The sequence below is a fragment of the Pelecanus crispus genome, chromosome 11 (assembly GCF_030463565.1).
Source record: "Pelecanus crispus isolate bPelCri1 chromosome 11, bPelCri1.pri, whole genome shotgun sequence".
Lineage (NCBI taxonomy): Eukaryota > Metazoa > Chordata > Aves > Pelecaniformes > Pelecanidae > Pelecanus > Pelecanus crispus.
Window position 1 is genome coordinate 29278924 of NC_134653.1, and position 25670 is coordinate 29304593.

General features: G+C 46.8%; 1 protein-coding gene across 1 annotated transcript in view; it reads left to right on the forward strand.

The window, feature by feature from the left end:
- TTC28 (tetratricopeptide repeat domain 28) overlaps positions 1-25670 on the forward strand; it is a 202933-nt gene that overhangs the window by 167484 nt on the left and 9779 nt on the right. Inside the window, exons 12-16 of the mRNA XM_075718953.1 lie at positions 141-306; positions 10504-10644; positions 18726-18870; positions 23342-23521; positions 24631-25351. Of these exons, the coding sequence (XP_075575068.1) occupies positions 141-306; positions 10504-10644; positions 18726-18870; positions 23342-23521; positions 24631-25351 (1353 nt within the window). The remainder of the gene's footprint in view (positions 1-140; positions 307-10503; positions 10645-18725; positions 18871-23341; positions 23522-24630; positions 25352-25670) is intronic.

Genomic DNA, 25670 nt, shown 5'->3' on the forward strand with positions numbered 1-25670 from the left:
GTAGAGACGTGGCATGGAATGCTTTGCCCCAGTGGTACTGGAAATGCCAAATGCTAGGGGCTGTGCCACCTTCCTAGACTGTTGCTGGCAGCACTCTTCCTGCCCTGCAGAAATAACCTCGTGATTCTGGTGCCTTGCAGGAATTCTGAAATTTCATGAGTATTATCTGGGTGACAGCCTGACAGAAAATGCTGGGGAATTCCATGAAGCCAACAGTGTGACCCTGCAAACGATGACGAACTCCGTGCTGGAACAGTACATCTCAAGTGTGCGGGAGGCTCTGGGTGTGGATTCCTACTATACCCGGTAAGCTGGGGAGGGGGGGGTCCTGACATCCTGGGTCCCGCTTTCCCAACGGAAAGCAATTTATAAGTCATGGATGAGCTAATTGGCCGAGAGGTCTGAGAACTGAGAGTCAGAGTAGGGGCAAATTCTCATTGCAGCAACAAGAAAATTGCTTTATTTTTGTATTCATGGCTGTTTCTCTGCCAAGTAACTCTATATGCACATGCAAATAAGGTTTGAACCCATAGGCTGGGTAATGAATCTGTAGATTGGATGAGGAGGCGGATGCCGTGTCAGACTGTATATGGGCAGATTCCATCCTACTTACAGTTTCCAGTGTAATTAATTCCCTTTCAAAGATTTACTTACGAAAAACTGCAAATGCCACAAGAATTCTACCCCCCCTCCAAATACGTTCCCTTGTGGCTATAGCTGAGTAAATAATTTACAGTGAATTAATCCATCTGACGAATTTCAGCAAAGAGGGAGGAACTTTACTCCAATCCCTTACTCGGGTCCCACAGCTATGTTTCCTCATTTTTTCTATCCTATGGATTTATCACAAGTCAGTCTTTTTTGCTTATTTATACTCAGTCTCATGATCTCTTGTGGTATTTGGTTTGATTTATTGATTAGATGGGTACGAATATAGTTTCTATGCTGATATTTACAAGTAGTTTTTGTCCGAATGCTTCTGTCTGAAAAGCAGAGTTGGGGATGTCCCTGTGCTCATATATTCTTTGCGAATGAAGCATACAGGGTAGGTGATGCAGTGACAGTTTAGCTTGGTGTTATAATTGAAGCTTGCTACATAGTCATAAATTGCTTTACTTTGGGTGGGTTAGTAACACACCGGCAGTTTGCAGGTCTAGTTTACTACTAGTGCAAAGGGACCTAAGTGTATATGTTGGCTGATTGTTAACCAGCCCCCAAAACTGGTGTGAGTGGAGGCACTGACTCTTAGGTTATACCATGTTTTAGTCTGGTTTTTAAACATTTTGCTTTTTTCTGCAGCACCAAGATTTGTGAGTGAAACACTCTTGAGTCCCCGAAGCTGTGGACAAATGTCCTTTTCCTTGCCCAGCTTTGACAGTAAAAGCACTAACGGTGCTGCCCCGGCCCTCACGAGCATTAGCAGCCCGTGTTAGAGGCTACCACCCTGCAGATTGCTCTCTCTGCGCGACTCGTGGTCTGCAGGGGCAGTGCACACCCGAACCTGGTGTTCCAGGTAATGATGTTGGCCAAGAAAGAGGAAATGGTGGCATTGATCCTCGAATTGATTTGTGCTTAGGGTTCTGTGGGCAAGCGGGAAGCTGTTTAGCTCTCCTAATTAATCCTTGCTCATCTTTTATAATAGCTACCGAAGGCAGCGAATGCAGCTGCATAGCTGATACTGCAGTGGCGTGAGTTAGAGCATTGTTGTGCAGAAGGCAGCAGTAAAACCAAGCTGTGCTTTGTAGTCCGCTCACCAGCAATGTCCTCAGCTTCCTGCCCTTGATGCTCACACCTTAATCTGACAAGATGGGAATTTTCCATCGGATCAAAATAAGAACATAACCCCAGGCCTGAAGTTAGGTGTTTTAACTATGCAGAATGGGACCAGATTTCCTGATTGCTTTCCCCAGGGCTTGCTCCAGTCACTCACACACAAATTAATTCTCCCCTTGGGGTACGGAGAACATGACACTTGGTTGTGTTACGTCCCCCAGTACCAGTAACGGAATTGGCTGCAGTCAGCTTGCTGGGTTTGAAGCTCTGAGAGGGCTGCGGACACATGTGCTCAGCATGGATGCGAGTCCCTCCATGCTTTTTCCTTCATGGGAGCATCAGATTCTGGAAGGGAGCTGGAAGCCATCAGAGGTTCTGGACTCAGGCTTCATAGATTGCTTTTGTGATTTGCACTGATTTAAAAGTAAATTAAAGAATGTGTGTCTGTGCTGGGATGCTGGGTGTGTCCTGAAAGGTTTGCAAGGCAGGATGGGTTCAGATTGCGGTGACACATTTTCCTGGTTTTACCTTTCTTCAGGGAACTGAAGAGAATTCCTTCCACCCCGCCGCCCGTACCAGAAAAAATAGGGGATTTGTGAAGGTTTGGGAAAAGGTGTCCCTGTCGAATAAATTGAGGATGCACAGTGCCAGGCTTATCTTTGCTTCTTGGCGCTCTGGCATTGCTAGTCCAGGGAATACATGCACTGGGCTCCCCAGCCCGGCCTCCTGCTCCTGGAGCCTGAATCTGGGCTGGGGCCAGCTTGAAGAATTGTTTCAAAGAGCCACTGTCAAGCTGCTTAGTACGAGCACTGGGTAGTGAGTCAGGAATCGGTGCTATGCACTTCGTGTGTGACCTCTGAGGCCTGGCCAAGCCTTGCTGCTGTTGTCCAGCTTCTCCAAGAGAGACAGAGACTCTCCCACCTTTAGGCCGCTGTGAGAGATGTGAGCTGGGACAATCACAGGAATGAAATGGCGTTGCCTCTCTGGCTTACCCTCTGTCAGGAGGACTGCTTCAGCCCTCTGGCATGGGGCTGTCCACTCTGCTCTTGGGCTGGAAGCGTTTCCCTTCTGTGATAACCTGCTTCTCTGGCAGGCCTGTGAAGGCTTTGGGGCCTCTCTGGTTTGGGTCCAGGGATAGGACTGGTATTGCCACAACATGGAGCGGCAAATGGCTGAGTGCTTGTATACACCTTTTCTGTGGTTCCTCGGGGAAGAGTCTGAGATGTGTTGTAAGGGGAGCGTTGGGTATCTGCAGGCTGCACTTAAGGGAACATGTCCGGTGTTTCCAGGCTAGGCTGTGCAAGGGCTTAAATAGCAGAAAGTTTGAAAAGAAATAACATGTTCCCATTCAAGTGTACAAAATGCTGAAAAGCAGCCATTATTCCTGCTTGTCCAGGAACATCTGTCCTGGTTTTGGCTGGGATAGAGTTAATTTTCTTCCTAGTAGCTGGCATACTGCTCTGTTTGGATTTAGTATGAGAATAATGTTGATAACACACTGATGTTTTAGTTGTTGCTAAGTAGTACTGACACTACTCAAGGACTTCTCCAGCTTCCCATGCTCTGCCAGGCACACAAGAAACTGGGAGGGGGCACAGCCAAGATAGTTGATCCAAACTGGCCAAGGGGATATTCCATACCATATGACGTCACACTCAGTATATAAACTGGGGGGAGCTGGCCAGGGGTAGCGATTGCTGCTCAGGGATGGGCTGGGCATTGGTCGGCAGGTGGTGAGCGGTTGCATCACTTGTTTTCCCTGGGTTTTGTTCCTCTTCTTGTTGTTTTCCTTTTCACCAATAATAATAATAATTATTATTATTATTATTATATTTCAATTATTAAACTGTTCTTATCTCAACCCACAAGTTTTCTTACTTTTCCTCTTCTGATTCTCTCCCCCATCCCACTGCAAGTGATGGGTGAGCAAGCAGTTGTGTGGTGCTTAGTTGCCAGCTGGGGTTAAACCATGACACGTCTGAGATGAAAGAATCATGACACTTTTAAAACTGTCAAGAAAAAAATCTGCAGAATCATAGAATCGTTTAGGTTGGAAAAGACCTTTAAGATCATCCAGTCCAGTCATTAACCTAACACTGCCAAGTCCACCACTAAACCAATTAAGGGTAGAGTAATGATTTCATGTTTCCTGGCTTGGTGGCTGGATTATTTTTTAATGAAAGTAAAAACTAGGAATCATTAAGGTTGGAAAGGATCTCTAAGATCATCAGTCCAACCATCAACCCAACACTACCATGCCCACTAAACCATGTCCTAAAGTGCCACATCTGCCCAGTTTTTGAACACTTCCAGGGATGGTGACTCCACCACCTCTCTGGGCAGCCTGGTCCAATGCTTGACTACCCTTTCTGTGAAGAAATTTCTCCTAATTTCCAGCCTAAACCTCCCCTGGCTCAGCTTAAGCTCATTTCCTCTTGTCCTATCACTAACTACATGGGAGAAGAGACCAACACCCACCTCACTACAACCTCCTTTCAGGTAGTTGTAGAGAGCGATAAGGTCTCCCCTCGGCCTCCTCTTCTCCAGGCTAAACAACCCCAGTTCCCTCAGCCGCTCCTCATAAGACTTGTGCTCCAGACCCTTCACCAGCTTCGTTGTCCTTCTCTGGACACGCTCCAGCACCTCAATGTCCTTCCTGTAGTGAGGGGCCCAAAACTGGACACAGTATTCCAGGTGCAGCCTCGCCAGTTCTGAGTACAGGGGACAAATAGTTGTTGTCTCTGCTCCTGCTGGCCACACTATTCCTGAATGACGCTGGCTGGGCCTAGCATGATTTCAGCTCAGAGTCATTGGCCAAGAAAGCTCATTAAAATAAAAAAAAAAGACCAAAAAAATCAAGGATCTGTATATTGGTGTGCTGCTTGGAAGATTCTTGGCAGCTGGCTAAACGTTTATATGCAACTTATGAATGGAATTCATTTCCCAATAATTGTCTATATTTGCATAATGCCTTCAGACCTGAGCACTATTACTGGCATTATATCCAACTTCAATGACAAGTTTCTCACCTGCACTACAGAAAAGAGCTTGTCCATAACACTGCCAGCTTGAGAAGAGATCTCGGGACTTTTTACTGTGTTTTGGGGTGGTTGGATTTTTTGGGTTTTGTTTTAACAGAATGGCTGTTGTGTCAGTCTCCTAAAGAGCACAAGATGCTTTTTTTCCCACCTCTTAGTGGAAATCTGCCCCCAAAACTGCCAGTCATGCGCTACATAAATTACTTGTGGGTTTCTGCAATCCCTTGAGATTGTTTTAGACACCCCTGTTATTGTTAAAATTAAATTGATCTTATCATAGAATCATAGAATGTTTTGGGTTGGAAGGGACCTTTAGAGATCATCTGGCCCAACCCCCCTGCAGTGAGCAGGGACAGCTTTAACCAGATCCGGTTGCTCAGAGCCCCGTCCAACCTGACCTGGAATGTTTCTAGGGATGGGGCCTCCACCACCTCTCTGGGCAACCTGTTCCAGTGCCTCACCACCCTCACTGTAAAAATTTTCTTCCTTATATCCAGTCTAAATCTATCCTCCTTTAGTTTAAAACCATTACTTCTTGTCCTGTCACAACAGGCCTTGCTAAAAAGATTGTCCCCATCCTTCCTATAGGCCCCCTTTAAGTACTGGCAGGCCGCAATAAGGTCTCACTGCAGCCTTCTCTTCTCCAGGCTGAACAAGCCCAAGTCTCTCACCTTGGCCTCATAGGAGAGGTGCTCCAGCCCTTGGATCATTTTGGTGGCCCTCCTCTGGACCTGCTCCAACGGGTCCATGTCCTTCTTGTGCTGAGGGCTCCAGAGCTGGACGCAGTGCTCCAGAGCTGGACGCAGTGCTCCAGGTGAGGTCTCACCAGAGCAGAGCAGAGTAGAGGGGCAGAATCCCCTCCCTCGACCTGCTGGCCATGCTTATTTTGATGCAGCCCAGGGTACGGTTGGCCTTCTGGGCTGCAAGCGCACATTGCTGGCTCATGTCCAGCTTTTCATCCCCCAGTACCCCCAAGTCCTTCTCTGCAGGGCTGCTCTCAATCCCTTCATTCCCCAGCCTGTATTGATATCAGGGGTTGCCCCATCCCAGGTGCAGGACCTTGCACTTGGCCTTGTTGAACCTCATGAGGTTCACACAGGCCCACCTCTCCAGCTTGTCCAGGTCCCTCTGGATGACATCTCGTCCTCCTGGTGTGTCAACGGCACCACTCAGCTTGGCGTCGTCTGCAAACTTGCTGAGGGTGCACTCGATCCCACTGTCTGTGTCATTGATGAAGGTATTAAATAGCACTGGTCCCAGTACAGACCCCTGAGGGACCCCACTTGTCACTGGTCTCCATGTGGACATCGAGCCATTGACTGCTACCCTCTGGATGTGACCATCCAGCCAATTCCTTATCCACCAAATAGTCCACCCATCAAATCCGTATCTCCTCAATATAGGGAGAAGGATGTTGCGGGGGACTGTCGAAGGCTTTACAGAAGTCCAAATAGATGACATCGGTTGCTTTTCCGTTGTCCACTGATGCAGTCACTCCTTCATAGAAAGCCACTAGGTTAGTCAGGCAGGATTTGCCCTTGGTGAAGCCATGCTGTAAGATCTTCTTGTAAGAGCTAAACAAGTTATACAGTCCCAGAGTCTTCGTGCGGTGACAAACTGAAGACAGATCAAAATCTCTGAGGCACTGCTTCAGAGCACTAAAACCTCACAGTCTGTAACCCACGGCATTTTCTTAAGAGGTGTGGACAGCAGAATAAAAGCAGATTTGTGCCATATTTGACCTGACCAGGTTGCAAAGAAGGAGGAAAGTAAAACTCTCCCCAAACCACAAAAACCTGAAATGAGCCATGCATTCGTCTCCCAGACAAGAGAATAATGTTAATAAGAAAGAGGCGAAAGAGATGTCTGTGTTGAGATGGACAATGTGTATCTAGAAGAAAACTTCTCTGCTTCACTGCCCTAGTCTCCAAGGAGGAAAGCGATGTCAGAGTGATCTGTGTGGTTTTGCAGCTAGGAGATAGATAAAGGCATGGGGTCTGATGTTAAATTTCTCTCCTGAGGGTTTTTGTTCCCTTGGGGTAGCTGCACAACGATTTTCTTTTCCTTTCTGGTTGTTCTACTGCTATCGATAAACATTTGTGTAACCACAACACCAATTATCTGTAAGTGATGATACAAGATACAAAACGATTTGAAAAAATCTATACTACTATTCTGAAAACTTCTGGTGAACATGGTGTTTGATCCTGTTTATCTGAGCACAACAGTGGAGTCTGGAAGTTCCTTTGGAGGGTCACTGAGCATTTAGTGTTGCCATTGGGGGAGGACGAGCTTTAGTCATCCAGTGAAATGAGGGATTTGGTTATGCAGTCTGGCTAATGCAGACCTTGTAAATGTTACTGAAATACTGGCAGTATCTATAACAGATTTTGAGCATGAACAGGTGAGTTGCTGCTATTGGTAGTCAAGATGGTAGATGTAGCACAGTGAGCCTGTGGTCAGCAATCAGGTTGGACTTAGATTAGGACTCGTCGTTTGTCCTGAACTCAATCTGAGCTTGCCATTTTGTGAAATTACCCACCAATCTCACAAGGGCATTAGCAGGATTGCGTCCACTGAGTGCTGTAAACATGTGCTGCTGAGGTGGTATGTGCTTAACTCATAATGTTGAGACAGTTGGAAACCAGAAGAAGTAGTGACAGCCAGCTCATCTCCAGTGATGCCCACATCTGTGTGTATTGGATTTACAGTTGTGTCTCATTTGAATGCATTTTGGGTTTGTACTTTCTGAAAAGGTGCACAACCTTTTATGATTGTCAAGGTGGCTTTCTGAAGGGAAGCATATTTTTTAGAGCAAATTGGATTATTCATTTCACTGTGAGCAGTAAAAAACTGCTTGTTAGTCTAGGGTTTTTATTAAGTACTCTGAGAAAGAGCAAAGGGTCTTTCAGCCAACTGAGTACTCGAAATATAAGTGAACGGACATACACGGGGGAGTAGCTTCCTTCAGATTAAAGCCCTGAGAAGCTACAAGCACGTAAGCACTGCTATCCAAATGATCATAATCATGAAATTATTCCTAACATGTAAATGGCACATTTAAGAAATGGCCTATTTTTGGTGGTGGTGGTGTCTAGGGTTTTTGGGTTCTTACATAAAATCTGTACAGAGACTTCTGCTTCTGTTAGCTTCAGTCACACCTTCCAAGTTATGTGTTTCAATGCTTGCTTGAAAATGAGTTGTGTGATTCCCATTAAAGGAAATGTCAGAAGTTACTCCCTCCAGCCTTTATGTTTCCTGGGTTTTGCAGATGTGTTCCGAATGTTGATGCTTCATCCAGTTCTGTCTTGTACGTGCATGTGGACCATGAACTCTCTGTTCTTTCTGGGAGAATAGAGTCGCTCCTTCTGAGGTGTGAATACTGACAGGAAGGACAAGAGGGGAAAAAACCACAGGCTGAATTGGTTTTACCTACTCTTCTCTTAAAGCATCAGGTTTGCGTGATTCAGAAGGTTACATCTATCTCCACAAGCTGATGGTTGAATCTTACCCCCTAGATATGCATATACACGACCAAAATCTGCAGTTGTGCCTCGTGCAACAGATTTGCAGATACTGTTTTCAGTTCCAGTAACCATTTGTCACCACAGATTCTCCTCCTGGCAAAGTGAGTCCTTCAGTCTTTAGGTTCTGGGATGAGTTTTTAATTTACTGTAGTGTCAGCTTCCTCCTGTCTTTGTGGTGATGGTAGTGGTATGTTTTCAGTTAAGGATTCTGGGTTTAATGCTTGTCTCTGAGATCACTGGGCTGGTGTGGTATGATCACAGGCAGAAGCTCCTTCCCCACTTCAAAATTACATGCAGGGAACTAAACAAACAAATCTTGTCTGTTCCATGTGGGTGAACGTCATGTTCTGCTTTGAAACTCTTTCCCCACATGGATCAAGTGCTTCCCTACAGCATTGCTGACTGCCACCATGCTCCAGCACACCAGACCCCAGGAGAAGCTGTCATCTGCAGTCCCTGGAACCTGTTCTCTGCAAAGAACACAGGGATTTAAATATGTATAGCACACATACGAAAACTTTTGTTTGACTCTGACTTCTCAGTTCATAGCTTGCTTAAGTGCACTGTAGTTGTGTGCTTTTGTGTCAAATTTAAGTGCTATTGTGTTCCATAATGCTGTAAGTGTGTTTATAGGTACTGTTGTGTCTCCAGAGCAGCACATCTTCCCATTTTCTGCTTCTGGAGAGGAAAGGATGCTGTCATGGGATGTGTCATCAGGATTTTGCTGTGGTGGTGTTCAGTTCCACACTGCAGCCTTCGCTTTCTGCTAGAAATGGTTCCTTTCAGCTGGTCTAATTAAGCATACAAATAACACATACTTGCAAAAAAATAAAGTGTGAGAGACTTTAAAGTCTGTTTGAACTTGTGTTGGGACATACTCCTTTCTCTTTAGGGAGAGCATGTGGCCTGCTCTCTTGGGTTCATGAACTCAAGATTTCCACCTCTTTAAGGAGCTCCCAATACTCATTGTAAATGTATTCAAAACTGAGCCAGGAGTCAAAAGTGAGCATGCCTGCAGCTGGAGGAAAAACCTGTAGGAGTCAGCTGTTGTCAACCTTTTATTTTCCTTTCCCTGCTCCACCCCCGGCCCTGAGCTGTTGTTCAGCTAGCCCCATTTCAGTGTTCATGAAGCGATTGGCTTTTGTCAGGACTTACTGTTTCAGGTTATTAAATTATACTGACCTGTAAGTGTGCTTACAAGATATCCTGTGGTCCATACAGCAACATAGGGACAGCTCTAGGTAGCTGCACCAGTACGTGTCATGTGTTAATTTAACTCATGTGCTCTTCATTGGCCAATGTGGCCTTGAGAAAAGGCTCCAAGTTGTCAGGAACCCAAAAGGAAACAGAAATGAGATCTAAGTTGGCTTCAGCAGGTAGCATAGCAGGTTTAGCTTAAATGTACAAATTACAAGGTTTGTGATGTGCCATATAATATGCAAATTATTTATTAGATTAAACGGAGGGGTTGTTAAAAATGCACATACAATAGTTGTGTTCGCCTTCTGCCTTTAGAAAGAAGGGAAAATACTAATGGCAATTTGACAGAAAATCTACACTGAGATGATAATTTAGATATTAATGTCAGAAGATGGAAAATTTAGAAATTTTGGGCTCTATTTCTCTCTGTATTGCTGCTGTCCTAGTGGCATTGATAGAGTAATTTTTTTTTCTCTGTGCTTTCCCTATTTGTATAACAGGAGCAGCAACACAGCTCCCTTTTTTATGTTGCACTTTGCCAGTGAAGGAAGCATACAGAGCTTGGAGTTATTATTGTGGAAATCTGTAAAGGATGCACTAACACATGTTCTTAGGCAAATCAAAGGCTGAGTTTGTGTTTCCTGCAGACCTCAGCTTTTCTGTGTTGTGCTACAGCTTCAAAAGTCCATACCTGCAGTACATGGGAATTTGCATCCTGTATTTCCATCAGTGTGTGCCACTCTTTGAACTTTGAAGAATGCCTAGGAGAAGACGAGGGGATGGGGTTGTTACTTTCTTGTATGCCTAACTGGAGGAGGTGATGCAATCCAGGGAAAATTTGACTTTAGCATTTGATTGAGGTTGTGTCTGAAAAACATTTTCTCTCAAAGTGACTGAGCATTTGTCACAAAGCTGTTGCTCTGTCTTGCATCAATGACTCCTTCACCCTCCTGTTCCTCCTGCAGAGCCTGTGCCAGTAGCGAGACTGAGAGCGAAGCTGGGGATATCATGGACCAACAGTTTGAGGAGATGAACAACAAGCTGAACTCAATGACTGATCCAACTGGCTTCCTGAGGATGGTCAGCAGGAACAACCTCTTGAACAGGTGAGAATACAGCACTGCACTGTATCAGCAAGCAGAATGAGACCTCTTGGTGATGGGCTTCTGTCTAAATTGCAAGTTTAGGGTGCAGCTGATGCTATTGCTCGTGGTCTCCCTATTGCCCCAAGTTGTGGGGGCACAGAGCAGCAAACTGATACTGTCCTTTGCAGTTGCAGTAACCGTCCATTCTTCACAGCATGGATGCACAGGGAACATTAAGCATCTCTCTTAGGAATAAGGTCCATATGTTAGTACTGTGCAGCACTCTCCCATTCTGAGCAGAGGCGCCATAGGCATTTCCCTTCTGTCCTTTTCTTTTGTGTTCATGTGGTGCAGTGAGAATTTCTCCCTCCCTCAGGAGAGCTCTGCATCTTGCTCCTGATGGGATTGAGAATCCATTACCACCTAGTATTGCATGTGCATCCAGCTTGGGAGCTTCAAGTGGCTGGCGGCCTTCCACAGATAGCTGGCCTGTTGGGCATTGGTTTTGTTCTGCAGACTCAAGTGTTGGATGCAAGGGACAAAGAAGCCCTGCCGCGTCCTGGAAGGGCATGGGGTCCTATTGCTTCCTTCTTTAGAAACAGAAATTTTCAGTAGGAAGGAGGCAGGACAAGGACTGAAAGCATCATTGTACCTCTTGTGGGAGGGAGGACCTCAGGCTCAGGCAGAGACCTAGATAGGACTATATATTTCACTTAGGAACTCAGTAGCTTGGTTTGGGAGATGCAGGGGATGGCATCTTCATTACGTTTCTAGGTGAATTTGATAGCTTAAGGTGATAGCCAGCAAGGACTCATCAGCAATTGTTAACTGATAACTGTCCTGAGGGGCAGCCATTTCAAATTTGCTCTTCTGGCCAAGTGCTGGTTTTGGCTATCTGAACAATTGCAGGGGAACTCTGTTTTGTCCCTGCTGTCTGTGAAGGGTGGAGCTTGGAGCTCTCTGCTATGCACTTACTATGGAAATACTTGTTTCTGTTGATCTTAGCTGTTGTACTAATTAGCTGGGAATATGCTGCATTTCCAGACTTACAGGACTGTGCCCTAGCAGCACAGTCTCCACTCATTTTCTGCCTCTTACAACTTGATCAGGTCTCAGTCTTTCTCATTACTATGCTGATTAGGGCAAGCATTTGAAATGAAAATTGAAGACAGAATTTTCCAGTGTTAATAGTCTGCCAGTGGAGAGGGCCTGCATGACGCAACTGAGGGTTGCTGGCTAGATGAGTGCTCCAGCATGGATTGTGAGCACAGGATACCCCAGGCCTTTCTCAGCTGGAAAAGAAAATGCCATCAGCCTGCAGTGTTGTGAACCATCACTGGAGCTTGTGAGTTGTAACAGCATCCCCATGAAACTGGGAGCTGCCTGTGGCACCAACAACTGGCCTGTTTTTCTTTCCAGAATCCACATGCGTATCTGTTCAAGCTGCTGCATTGATGATGAACTATGAGTACTACCTAGTTTAGGATCAAACAGGCAGATCCCCAGCATTGCTGAGATGTTTTGTTAGTTCATCAGGCTTAGAAGGACAGGAGAATGCCCCTCTGACTGCAGGGGAAAAATACAATCCGATTCTGCTCCAGGGCTGCTAATCCTCAGGAACACTGCAGAGGCCAGCCATGCACCATCTGTGTCTTTGTGCTCCATAGGAGCCACGTGCATTACTTTGAACCCACATCCAGGAGCTTACCTCAGGTGCCTTGTCAGGTAACTAGTTTGCAGCTTTTAGGAGAAGCTCAGGGATGGGTCAACTTGGGCACTTAATTAAAAGCACCCTCACAAGAGCATCAGGAGGAGCACTAGAAGCAGCCATGTCTTCAACATTCTCACCATGAGCACTGAGATGAAGAGAAGACACTGCTGTATGGCCTGCCTGCCCACCTTTTGCCGGCAGATGGGGGCATACCAGCGGGCTCTAGTGGCAGAGCTAACACTGCCATGTCTGTTTTGCACCTGGCTTGCTAGGCGCTGAATTCAGAGTAGATGCTGTGGTCCTGCCCAAGCCTTTGAATACCTTCTGTACTTAAACCCATAGATATCAACCTGGAGGCTACAGAGTCTAGAAGGGCACTGTAGAAAGCATTAGATGGCCTCTTGCTGTACTGTGTGGTTCTTTAAGCTGTGTAGAGAGTGGTGTGGCTCACAGCATGCAGCACAGTGAGCTTGGGACAACAAGACAACAGCCTTGCAAGAGCCCCGAAGCTTCAGGAAGGAAGCAGATGAAAATCTGCATGGAAGAGAGCAGATTAAGAACTAAAATGGGAGCAGGCAGCATTTCTGTGCACTGGCCTAGAGCTCTAACAAGGAACTGTGAGCTGTTAGACTTTGGTTAAGCAACAGAATTGAATGGTTAGCAAGAGCACAAGCTTTGATCTTGCAGCTCCAGACTCCAGCTCACCTCCTCTGTGCAATGGCTTTTCTGCCAGCTAGTACTGGAGTGAGTTCATGTAGCTGTAGGTCAATGCTGAGTGGATTGTTGCTGCTGTAGTGCTTCAGAGGATAGTAGAATTGTGGCTCACAAGCAGTGATTGAAGGTATGGTGTCTGTTTGCTTTGGCTTCTGCGCTGTGGGGAACAAAGAGGAGTAGGGCCTGCTTGGAGCTAAGAATAAGAGCTTGTCTTCCCTACTGCCAAGGCAGGCCCTGCATTCCTCATGTGGGGCCTGAATGCATGTTCACATCTTGTGCTTGAATGTTGGAGATCCTCAAGGGAGTTTGTGTGGCTTGGGGCCAGTGCAAGTTCCCTCACGCACAGGAATTACACATGCTGTTAAGGTCCCCCGTTAGAAAATGAGGCCCTGGAGATGCTGGGACTGTTTGGAGCCATCCAGTCTCCATGTCTGGCAACAAGCGGGTGACTGAAGGGAAGCCCTTGTTTTGGGATGGTTGCCCTCTGGCTGCTGTCATCAGGTGACCTGGCTTTTAAGCAGAGAATAGTATGATTTTTTGGCAGTTCTGCTTAGAAAAGCAAAAATGTGGGGGTTTGCCAGTTAACTTAAGGAACTTACAAGAAGAAATGGACTTTGGAGGAGAAAGAAGCACTGAAGGGACACTGCAGTGATACCAGTACTGGGCAATACCTGTCTAAGCTGTGGATGCCACTGATACAGCCCCAAGATAATCCCAGTTGTTCATGTCTTATGCGTGTTCATGTCTTACTCTGTTTTCTCTGTTCCTTAGGGCTCTTAGACTTTTGTTGGGTTTCCAGATTAAAATCCGATTTCCTCCCTGGTAGTTGTCTTCTGCTCCAGCAAGGGACTAGATCACTGCCTGTATCTTAGTATAGCACTCCCACCTTTAATTTGGCCTCTCCACCATCATGAGGATACAGTTTGTCCTCTTTCCATGTACCTGCAGAAAACATGAGAATCAACCCTGATGCTGCTCAAAGGGTAAAAATGTACTTCCTTGAGGGCAATTATTGCAATGCAGCATGGTGAGAATTTGTAAAAAGCAAATTGGGAGATACGGAGCAATATAACTTGAGATGTGAATTCAATTCTGCCAAGGCCGTTGCTATCTTCCAGCTCCTCTTATGACTGCAAAGAGCTTATTTTTTTTTCCAGCAGAGTCAGCATGCTCAGGGTCCATATCCAGTCCCACAAGCATAGTTGGAGATTTCCAGCGCGAGCTCAGTGCCCCAGTAAGAGTAAAGTCTCTTATGAATCTAGCCAGGGGAATCTAGCAGAAGGTGGTTACAATTCACATGGAGCCTCAGTAGCAGTAAAAACGTGGCTATTGCCAAGATACTGTTTCATCTCTTTTTGCTCAGGATTTCATCCTGGTGACCATCATGTGATGTCTGAGCATGATGTCTCCCCTCTCCTCTTGGTATGGGACCCTGCTTTTGTGTTGATTTTGGCCCTGTTGGCTGTGCTTATGTTGTCGCACAGCGAGGACCAGCTGCTCCCTAATGGATGGGGAGCCAGGTGCAGCAGCAGAGCAGGGACCACACCAGCCAGACTCCATCCCACAGTACCCAGTGAAGTGAGCAGAGCAAACCTGGAGATGGCAGCCAGAGTCAGCCAAGAGTCCAAATCTTCGGGCAGGTGCCTGGTGCTAAGGCAGGTCTGAGGTCAAGCCAGGCGTGCAAGTGTACAAGTCAGGATCAGGTCTGGTGGTGGTAACTGGGGTCAGGCACAGCCCACGGATAGCTGTGCAGGTCCATTGGGAGGGGGCAGGTCTGAGGGGATGGTAGTCAGCAGGGTTCATGGGTAGGCACAGGCAGGGAGGGCTGTGATGGAGCTGGAGACAAGCATACCCGCAGCATAGCTGAAGCAGAGACTGAAGGCCCAGGGCCCAGCTTAAATGGAGCTCCTGGGCCTGTGGGCAGGGCACGTGGGTGAAGGCCCCAGTTCAGGCTGGTCAGGGTCATTAAAGCCTATTAATGCCCTCAGGGGCCTGACAGCTTGCCCTGGAGAACCAAGCAGCTGAACCCCTCCAGAGCAGAGGGATGGGGGTGTATCAGGGGTGCTGGCTGGCCCAGGATGAAGCGAGGTCTTTGGAAGGCAGATAGGAAAGTAGTGGCTGGAGAGTCTCTTATCTGTCTGGTTCTCTACCATCTGGGGTGCAGTGCTGTAGCTGCCCAAGTACAGACCGCACAAGCAGAGAGTGCTGGGTGGTCTGTGGGTTTTGTGCAACCACTGGTGGGTTCTGGAGATAATTGCAGATCCTTGAAAGCATCCACAGGGAGCTCATATCTGAATGTTTTCTGGAGCTTCCCACAGCTTGGTATTGTGAGTGTGTCAAGGCCCTGAATGTGGATTCAGGGCTGCATCTCTGGGAGGGGTCTTTTTGAGGAGGGCTTGCAGAATGACAGGCCTGATGGATATCCATTGTCCTGAGGCTATCAGACCACTGCAGCAGTAAGCCTGACTACCAGCCCTCCAGAATGGCTGTGCTTGGTCATGAATAGTATTTGACTCATCCAGAGTCCTAACCAGTGCCAAGGCAAAAGCAGCTCTGTGCTGATTGCGGTATGAACCCCTCCTTCCTGCCCAGGCCCAGCCACGTTGATCCTCTGCAAGCAGAGCCAGGCCCTGCGAGGCTGGTGGTAGGCCAAATCAGTCTGAGCTCAAGGCTTGCATGACATGGGCTTTCTCCCCCTTTCTCTGACGCTGTCATGGGATCATTGGTTTGTTCTTGCATCTCCAAGACAAAGGGCGGAAGCAGAGTTAATGCTGATATATGCAGGCAGTCCTGAGTCCCAGTTTGTGCCGTTTCCTCTGCTTGCTGCACGTCAGGCTGCCTTTATACAAAGGGTTATAAATAAGCAGCACTGCAGAGTCTTTGCAGAGGCTTCCAAATGAGAGATTTTACTATTCCAGAAATCAGGGGACCCCTCTGTCTTGCAAGAGCAAGATAGAAATGATCAGTGCAGCATCCCAGAAGCCAGCACTGGTGCTCTGTAGAAAAGAGGCATTTGGCCAAAAGATTCAAAAGTCTCCCTCTGGTCATACTGAAATCACCTGGACTCAGATGCCTGACAAGCCACCTGGAGAATTGTTTGTTCGCACTGGTTTGGGAGGAAAGAGGGTGGGCTGGCCAGGGCTCCAGGTTTGCTCTGCCTGCTACAAAAGATCTCCGTCCATCCTCCCCCTACGGATTTTCTCACTCTTTGTGTACACAAACACACAGGCAAGAGATGTGAAAGATTTATGATACTCCCTTGGTTTTGCTCTAATAAAAAGCAATCCGAGTGGTGAAGGAATAAATCTAGAGCTGCTTGGCTGTGAAACCAAGATGAAGGAGGCTCTGCTGATTAGAGTAATCAAGCCCCTATTCCCTGCAATAAATTAGTGTGTTAAAATCGCTTAATGCAGACGGTGAGGCTGGCGAGTGCCACCTGCTGGCAAGTAGCTGCGTCCTGGGAAGATCAGGGCTGTTGTGCTTGGACTAAAGCTCAGTGTGCTCACTGCTTCCTAGGGAAGCAGTGGGGTATCCCTGCCCTTCTAGGCTGGTATATCAGGCGGGATATACTAGAGGGATGTGCTCTGAGCACAAAGTTCAGGGCACTAGAAATGTGTGAGATTGGGAAAGCACAGTTTTTATTTCCTGATCTGATTTTACAGTCTGTGCTACATACAGTATGGAAACAACTGAGCACTGCAAAGTGTGCTTGGCTCAGTCAGCTGCTGCAGTGAAGCTAGGCAGAGTCGTCCAGTGGGGAGCAGACAGTGCTGTGTCCATGCTGATCCTGCAGTGAACTTGGTATTGCACCTAGTCAAGTTTTCAGCAGCTCTGAGTAGCAGCAGCGTACTCGTACTTTCACCAGAATCTCTGCATTGGAGAGCATGGGCAGTTGGACACCAGGCTTCCATGTGCATTCTTAAATTACTCTTGTTGGCCCCTAAGATGTAAATTCCTTGTTAGTGGGGAGCATGGATGGTAGCATTGTTTTTTCTTTAGAGAGTAGGTTTCAGACATGATGTGAGCTGGATCTGGAGACTGGTTGCAGCAACTGAGGAGAGAACGAAGGGGGGAGAAAGAAATTTTCTGAATCTGTCATTGGTATGTGTCAGAAAAGGTCAGGGGGTATGTCTGAGGCCTGTGGTTTCTCAGTGGTAGAAGGAGTGCACTTGAGTGCAATGGTTTTGCTCTCCTTGTCTTTTCCTGCATGTTGGCTTAATCTGGTAGTTTGAAGAGACACTGTGCCTGTATGTGTGTGTATCTATATCTGCTATACACATATATGTATATGCATACATACGAATACATATGCCTAGAGCAAATATGCAATCGACTATTAATACATCTCATTGATTAACATATCTGTTGCATGCTGAATTTTCTTTTGATTTCCTGGTTGTGGAAATATCTTCTGATTTTATTTCTTTTCTGTGTTGATAGCCAAGAATTGATCCAGGCAAGAGATAAAAATAAGGAACAGAGACAAGGTATTTCTTCTGAGTAAACATTCTTAAAAAAGGAACATTGCAGACTAGTGTCCTGAGAAAGCGTGTGAGTTCGGTCACGAATCAGGAAACTACAGCTGCTTTCCTGTTGTGTAAATTGGCAAAGCCACATAGCATTGGAAGGTGTCCTGAGAGGCAAAACAGCGCTGTGCTTCACAGAGACCAAGAATGGAGGCAGGCTTTCTCTGCACAGCAGCATCAGAGTATGGACAGTGATTTCATGGAACCCTCCATTGAATGCATTTGGCACCTTGAGGACAATGGGGCATGTTTTGCCTCATGGGTGGCCTTTTATGCTTGAGATTGTTGTGTTTGTTACTGGACAGCCCCAGTGGTGACTCTGGTTACACTTCAGACCTTGCACTACCATTGCTGTTCAATGTCTTATTTCCCTCCCTGCCTTTTCTTTAAGGCCCACCTGTTAAAACTTTCTGGAAAGTTATCCTTTTCAAATAAAATGGTTGTTCATGGCACCAAGCCAAGGATAACCTTTCTGGGGAGCACGGCTGCTGGAGTAGTGGGACCACAATGGGGCAACATCACTTCCTCAATGGGGCAATAACTTTTTGTAGCCATTCCGTCTCAGTCTCCTCAGAGTGACAGTGTTTGGTGGCTGGTGGTGCCAGGAGAGCACGTGCAGAGCTCTGTCTGCGGGGATGTCAGAAATGGGCTCCAGGTCAGCTCTTGCATCTGACTTCGTGGAGCCGTTCAGAGGAGTGGCAGCAAGTGCAGGCGTAATCTTCAGGTCTTGTTGTTTGCCTGTTGTCGTATTTCCTTTTGGTATCATGCTAGATTAGTTGGTGCAAAACCCAAGTGCAGATCTTCCTGTGATTGTAGTCAATTGTTAATGGGTCTCACGTTTGTCTGCACACAACCACTATACATAGTTATGCAGTAAAACCTGTGAACAGCACTGCAGGCACTTGAGTTTGTAGAGAAACTCCATAGCGATGTAATATGCTGTCTGCAACTGGTTCACCCTGCCATTAATGTCATTGTTCATTGTGGAGTGAAGCTGAATGGGAGAATAAAGCCCCGTCATGAAGCATCTTATGAAACAGAGTCCTCTGGATGGACAGGGACTAGCTCATTGTCAGTCTTACGAAGTTGGGGCAACCTGTAGTGGACCTCAGATTTCTGCAATTAACCTCTCACTTGCCTTTTGCCCACAGGAGCTGTCAGAGCATGACCAGTCTGTTCAGCAGTACCGTGTCTCCTGTTAAGGATGGAACATCATCTCTTCCAAGGAGGCAGACTTCCTTCACCAAACCCCCACTCCGTGCACTCTACGACTTATTGATAGGACCTATGGAAGGAGTAAGCCTTTGGTGCTGACAAATGTAGAGATTCACTTACCAAAATCCCCTGTCAATGTGGGAAAGCAAGAATAGGCAGCTTGGGAATTGTACCTGAAGCATGGTGGTTTTCACTTGGTCTTCCTAGATGGTGAGACTGGGTGTGTTGGGAGGTGGAAACAAGGGATGTTGCTGTTGATGCCACTTCCAGTCAGCTGCCGAAGTATAACGCTTTTGATGAACCTAAGCAGGAAATATATCCTTAATAAACTAATTGGCAAACTCAGCAGCTCTATGTAGGGACAAATAGGTCAGGGAGATGGAAAAAGCTGTACTGGAGCCTGGCAGCACCACAAGCCCACCTGCATGTCCTGCTGCCACGTGGTGCTGCACTGGCAGCCAGCTGCAGCCGGACAAGCTGGGCCTTGCTCTCTCTCCATCCCAGGGGTTGGTGCTTTTGCAAGGACGTGCTTCTGGCAGGTGCCAGCAGCAGCGGGTGGGAGCTGCTGCTGGGGCTGGTTAGGCGCTCGGCAGCCCGCTTGGTTCACTGCTGGTGTCCCAGCACTCAGCCCATTCAGGGCCCTGCTCTGCACATGGTGATGCTGCACCGGGGTGGGCCTGCCAGCACAGGGGTGGAGGGCGCAGGCCCCGGTGTCGTCCCGCGCTGGTGGATCACTGGGTGAATGCAGAAGCAAAGGGAAGCTGTGTGGGGCGGTGTCCTGCAGCAACCCTGGCTGGCCCATGCGGGAGGCCACGAGCGGCAGCGCAGCCCCTGGTTCCAGTCTTACGGAGCAATGGCAGGATAATTAAAAAGTTCTATCTCTGTCACGCGGCATCTCTAGCTAGAAGAGGTAAAGTCACTCAGTCAAGAATTAGTCTTTTCTCAATTTGTATCCAGCTGAACGGACAGATCAAAACGTCACAATTCTGTCATGTGAGAAGGAGAAACAGCTCTACCTTGTTTTACTTTAAAGGCTGCTTGGACGCTTTAATCTTGTCTGCAGAAGTCATCTCTGTTGTGGAGGCGTAGCCTTTGTGAGCCTGAACCTTTGTTAGCTCTGTCAGCCTGCCATCCTGCGGTCACGCCGTGAATCTTGGAGAGCAGGGCCTTCTGCTCCAGAGGCGGCACGTACGTCTTCTTTGCAGGGCGAGGAGGTCAGCCCTGCTTATGGGTTTTCTCTGTCATCTTCTACAATGTTCTTGAGAAAGCTTCACCTGGGAGTTTTTAACGCCTGCCTACACCTAGTGTAAACAGATAAGACAGCCCTCATGGGGAACCCCAGGAGCCTGCTTCTCCTTCCCAGTGAGGACTCACTATGGTTGGGCCACTGCTTGGCATGTTTCGGTGTCTGAGGTCCAAAGCTGGCTCCAGTAAGGTACTGTAGGGCTCAGCAGGGCTTTCAGAGAGCACAGGATTAGCAGATACAGGGTCCTTACTAGCCACTTTGTAAGAAGATGTAGTTCAGGTCTTGTGTGTGGTTTGGCAGTCCCATTATTACAGAAACTTCCAATTACAGTGACACTAGCTGCAAGTGTGGGACCCATTCACGCCAGCAGCTGTCTGCCGGCCTAACCCTGCACAGCCATGCTCCACGCAAGTGACAGACCAGAGACTTTTCCACCTTCGTGACAAATCACCAGTGTAGCCGGTATCGTTGCTGTGAAGTAGAGCGCTCATTCCTGCGCTTGGCAGTTCATGCTTTTCTCCTTTTTCTCACTGAAGAGATTCTTTTTTGTTAGAACTCAGCCTAAAATTAATTCTTGGAGACATATGAAATGCAAATGATCCTCACAGATTTATTTCTGTTTCTGTAATGCACATACAGCCATCATGAGAAAAAAAATATTAAACTCTAGGGGTTTTACATACAAATTAAAAATTCTGCTAGGCACATGTCACTATGGCTCAGATGTTCTGATTGTGTTGCTGACAGCTAAAGCTCCTGGAGCAGTAAGTAAAATGGAATATGTATTAAAAAACCAGACAAACAAACAAAACCAAACCAAAAGCATTTCTGGAAAGCAACAACTGCCCTAGTGGGAAGCTGCTGCTTGTCAACTCAGGCTCTGCAGAAAGAGGCACAGCTGAATGGAGGCTGGTAAATTTAGCTGCAGAGCACGCGTGCTGGTTCACCCCAGGCAGTGAGCGCCAGGGAGGCTTCCCTCAGGGCTGCTGGGGTTGTGAACAGTGTGTCAGGACAGAGCGGAGGTTGGCTTGCAGGAAGGCTCCCAAGGCTGCTGTGCGTCAGCAGCTGCCCTGCATCTCCATCTCCAGTCTGCAGGGCAGGGTGAGCTCCAGAGCTGTAACAAGGACAGGAGAAACAGCAAGAGGTCAGCAACTATTTTTAACTCCTTTTAAATGAAAATTTTCTTATCCTTCAGCAGTTTTTTCCCCCTTCAAATGGCAAGAAGCCTTTAAAAGCACCTCGCTGTCTCTCTTCAACTTTCTACTGTTTGACATTCTCCCTCATAGTTGACCTGTTTTTTGGTATTTCTGACTCGCTTCAGACTTTCTTTGGAGGAGACCGCCAGACTGATTTTTCTGTTTCTTTAGTAATGTTCATTCATCTTTGTTGCTGCCTGAGAACTCAAGCTTGAGACTGAGTGCAAATTCTTGTTATTCTTTGCTAGTGAGATGGGGTCAGTGTATCTCAAATTAATCATCAGCTATCAGTGCATCACAGTGCAGCCTGGAAGTCTGATCCAGATGGACCCTGAGCAAGGTGAAGAGGAAGATTGTGTGTTAGGACCAGGGTGCACTTGTCTGAGCTGTATATATAAAACTTCACACAAGCAGTAATAATATTCAACCTCAAAATGCACAATATCCCTTTCTTTTCTGTTGCACTGTCTCATTATCCGACATGCCCACGCTTCAGGATTTTCTGACATTACTTCTGCACCCCTCTTGTTTCAAAAGTCTGCATTTCCTTTAGACATTCACAGTAGTAGTTCACTGTTGGCAGTGAAAGAAGGAAGATTCTTTTCTCCCCTGTTAAATGGAGACTCAACTGAAATAAGCATGCTCTAAAGCAGGGATGTTAAAGGGAGTAATGTTTGATAAATAATAGAAAAGAAGTAGAACATGGGTGTTATTTCTTCCAAGAAGAATGTATCTAGCTAGCACCTCTGAGGTTTTGGTGGTTATTATTTATGAAACGTAAGCTATGTGTTTGAAAAATACACTTCCTTTACTGCTGTTCTGTTGAAGCCCCAGAATTTGCATCAAGAAGAGGTAATGTTTGGAGGCATTGGAAGCTAGTTCAGAAATCCACTTGGAGTGAGTCAGGCAGTTTTGTCTTCATTTGCTGAACAGCCCGAGTGGTTGTTTTTCTCCTGTCAAAACAGATGTTTGCTACATCTGATGGCAATTAAAATGGCTTAAAATGAAAATTCTCGAAAGAATTGAGAATCTGGAGACAAGGGTCTAGTCCTGCATACCAGATCCTTGTCTCCATCCTGCAGTGAATACTGCAAAGTTAGCTTGCCTTTGGGAACATCAGCCAGTCTTGACAGAAGTAGAACAACACTAGTTGAACCGGTTATCTCCAAAACTATGTCAAGTTAAGGACTTGGTCTCATCCAAGCTTGTGCTAAAAGTTTCATCTTCAAATGAATGCTTTATTTGCTAGGCCAAGCTATGGCCGCTATTCCAGCTTAAAGGTGTAGAATTGCTTAGAAATTTACTGCTGTTTTGCATGAGAGTCCTTTAGACTTCTTTTTGTGTGCTGCAAGTGTTTAAGCTGGAGCAAATTTCAGTGCTTTGAAGTTACTCTTTCCTGGCATGATAACTAATTATTTTTATGATACACTAGATAAATAAGAGTCAGATTCCCATAGTTACATGGGACCAGGAGCAGTTGCCACTTTTTGTGTCCAGCTGCGTGTTCCCTATTTATTGATCTCTCTGCCTCAGTTCTCCATCCATAAATACTTTCTGTTTAAACCTGTTTGTGACTCTGGGTTGATTACAGTGTCAAGTGTCTTGAAGCATAGGCCATACACACAATCTGTCTGTAGATCATTTGCTTTTATATAGGAAATTCCTATTTTGAAATTCAATATGAGAAAGAATATTCTCTTTCAAAGGATAGCGTGATAGTAATATTGACAAGACATAGGTGGTTGGGGTTAACAAAGATTTTACGCTGGAGCAGAAGGAGTCACTGTACTATGGTGAGGCTGGGCCCCAGCGTGCTTGCCGAGGCTGGGTGTGACGACCGAGATCTGTACAGCGTGTCAGTGCACTCAAGGCTCGTTCATCCCAATGGGATTGTTTGTGCACAGGTGAGCAACGGTCCAGCTGCATAGATCTGTCCAATGCCAATGTGCGTTCACCTGTCACCACATCTGTGTTCACACGGAGCATAATGCTGATGTGGATATTTCCAGACCTGACGTGGGGTGAGAGTAGAGCCTGATGCTTGGAAAGTGCAGGCTGGGGCACTGATGGAGTGAAAGGGCTGAACTGATTCTCTCTCTTTCCTTTTCAGGGTTTGATGCATTCCAGTGGGCCTGTTGGCCGCCACCGCCAGCTGATACTGGTTCTGGAAGGAGAACTGTACCTCATTCCTTTTGCTCTTCTGAAGGGCAGTTCCTCCAATGAGTACCTCTATGAGCGCTTCAGCCTCATTGCAGTGCCATCCATCCAGTCGCTGAATCCCAGCTCCAAGGTCTGACATTGCCTTATAAAACCTCTGTCTCACAGAACCTCTCCTGTGGGGTGCAGGTTCCTATACATGCTAGAATAGCAGCAGCTCTGTCCTGCTATGCCAGGCGCAAGAATAGAAACTGCAAATGTACCACCTTCCTGAGGCACTCCCAGTTCTGATGAGCATGTTGAGCACCACAGCTCTGAAGTAGATTCTGATGTAGTTCCTGCAGCACAGAATCACAGCCCCAGGTATGCCAGGAAGGACAAGGGGAATGGATTATATGGATATCCTCATCTAAAGGATAGCATGTCCTGTGGTGTAGAACTACATGGCAGAATGCGGAACTGTAGGTGTTTGTGATCAATACTGAGCTTCCTTGGCAAGCTGACTGTCCTATCATGTTGCTGGTATGTTTACCTACATTTTAGCTTTCTGTGTGGAGAAGACCACTAATGTCTCATCACACTGAAGCTATAAGGCAAAGTGAATACCACAGGCAAATCCTGCAGAAGTGTCTTCATGCTGATGTTTGGCATCAGCATTTCTAAGGCCCAGGTCTTCAGGAAGAACACCCTAAGTCACATCTGCTCTTGCTGAGCAGTGTTCTGCTGTGTGTCTTGGCTTGCACCAGGTTAAACACAGCCACTGGAACAGCAAAAGGGTCTGAACCTTGTCAGCATTACCAATGTGGGGAGGAGGCGTTTCTGTTCAGTATCAGGCCCAGTAATTGGTTGCATGCAGCACCATGCCGCTGCCAGCGGTGATACTGATCCTTGAAATACAGGTGTGAGAAACCAGTTAGTGAGTGATTACAAGTAGTCTTCCCATAAGGTGGGAAGCTGGGATCTTCATGCTTTTAGCTCTGGTACAGCCCTCAAAGGGACCTGGGCTAAGTCTGTTGCTTTCTTTTCTTATCTGTCTGTTCACCCAAGGTGTGGGGATAGAAATCCTGACTGGACTCAAGTGGAGGTGTTCTTGGAATAGTTAAATGGAAGAAACTAAAGAAACGCAAAGTTCTTTTGTAGTTATGACAACCAGACTTCTGTTTAGAGGCAAAGAGACAGGATATTTTATTACCAGCACCATAACAAACACATCTTTGAACTCAGTTTTCTCTTTCTCTCTAGTCCCATGCAAGGAAGAATACTCCTGCGTACTCCAGTTCTACCTCAATGGCAGCTGTCATAGGAAATCCCAAGCTCCCTTCAGCAGTTATGGACAGGTGGCTGTGGGGACCTATGCCCTCGGCAGAAGAGGAAGCATATATGGTATCTGAGTTACTTGGCTGCCAGCCCTTAGTTGGCAGTGCAGCAACAAAAGAGAGGGTCATGAGTGCCCTCACTCAGGCAGAATGTGTCCATTTTGCAACCCATGTCTCCTGGAAACTGGCTGCTTTGGTCCTGACACCCAACACTGACAGCAATCCAGCCAGCAGCAAGAGTTCTTTTGGGAACCCGTACACAATCCCAGAATCCCTTCGGATGCAGGATGATGCCAGCGATGTGGAGAGCATCTCAGACTGTCCTCCTCTTCAGGAGTTTCTGCTTACAGCAGCTGATGTCCTGGATCTGCGGCTTCCTGTCAAATTAGTGGTTCTTGGCTCTTACCAAGAATCCAGCAGCAAAGTCACTGCTGATGGAGTAATTGGCCTGACAAGAGCATTCCTGGCTGCTGGGGCTCAGTGTGTCCTAGTGTCACTCTGGCCTGTTCCTGTAGCTGCTTCCAAAATGTTTGTGCATGCCCTCTATTCCTCCCTCTTAAATGGGATGAAAGCCAGTGCAGCCCTTGGAGAAGCGATGAAAACTGTACAGAGCAGCAAGCAGTTCTCCCATCCGTCCAACTGGGCAGGTAGGAAGAATCTGCTTTTTGACAAACGAGACAGGGTTTCTAGGAAGTGCTCTTATGCCAAACTGATTAAGCAAGGAGTGGTGCTAGCAGGTAGTTGGGAGTAGCATGTGCCCTGCTCTCTCACAGAATTCAGCCCCTGTGTTTCAGACCGTGATTCAGCTGAGTGTGGTTGAATGTCAGTGTCATGGAAAACATCAGTATTTCACTGTGTATAGTAAGTGGGTTATGAATTTCATATAATTTAAAGCAATTGTGAGGCGAACTGTGTTTCCTCGTAATGGTTTCGTGACTGGAAAGAAATAATGTGCAATACAATAAC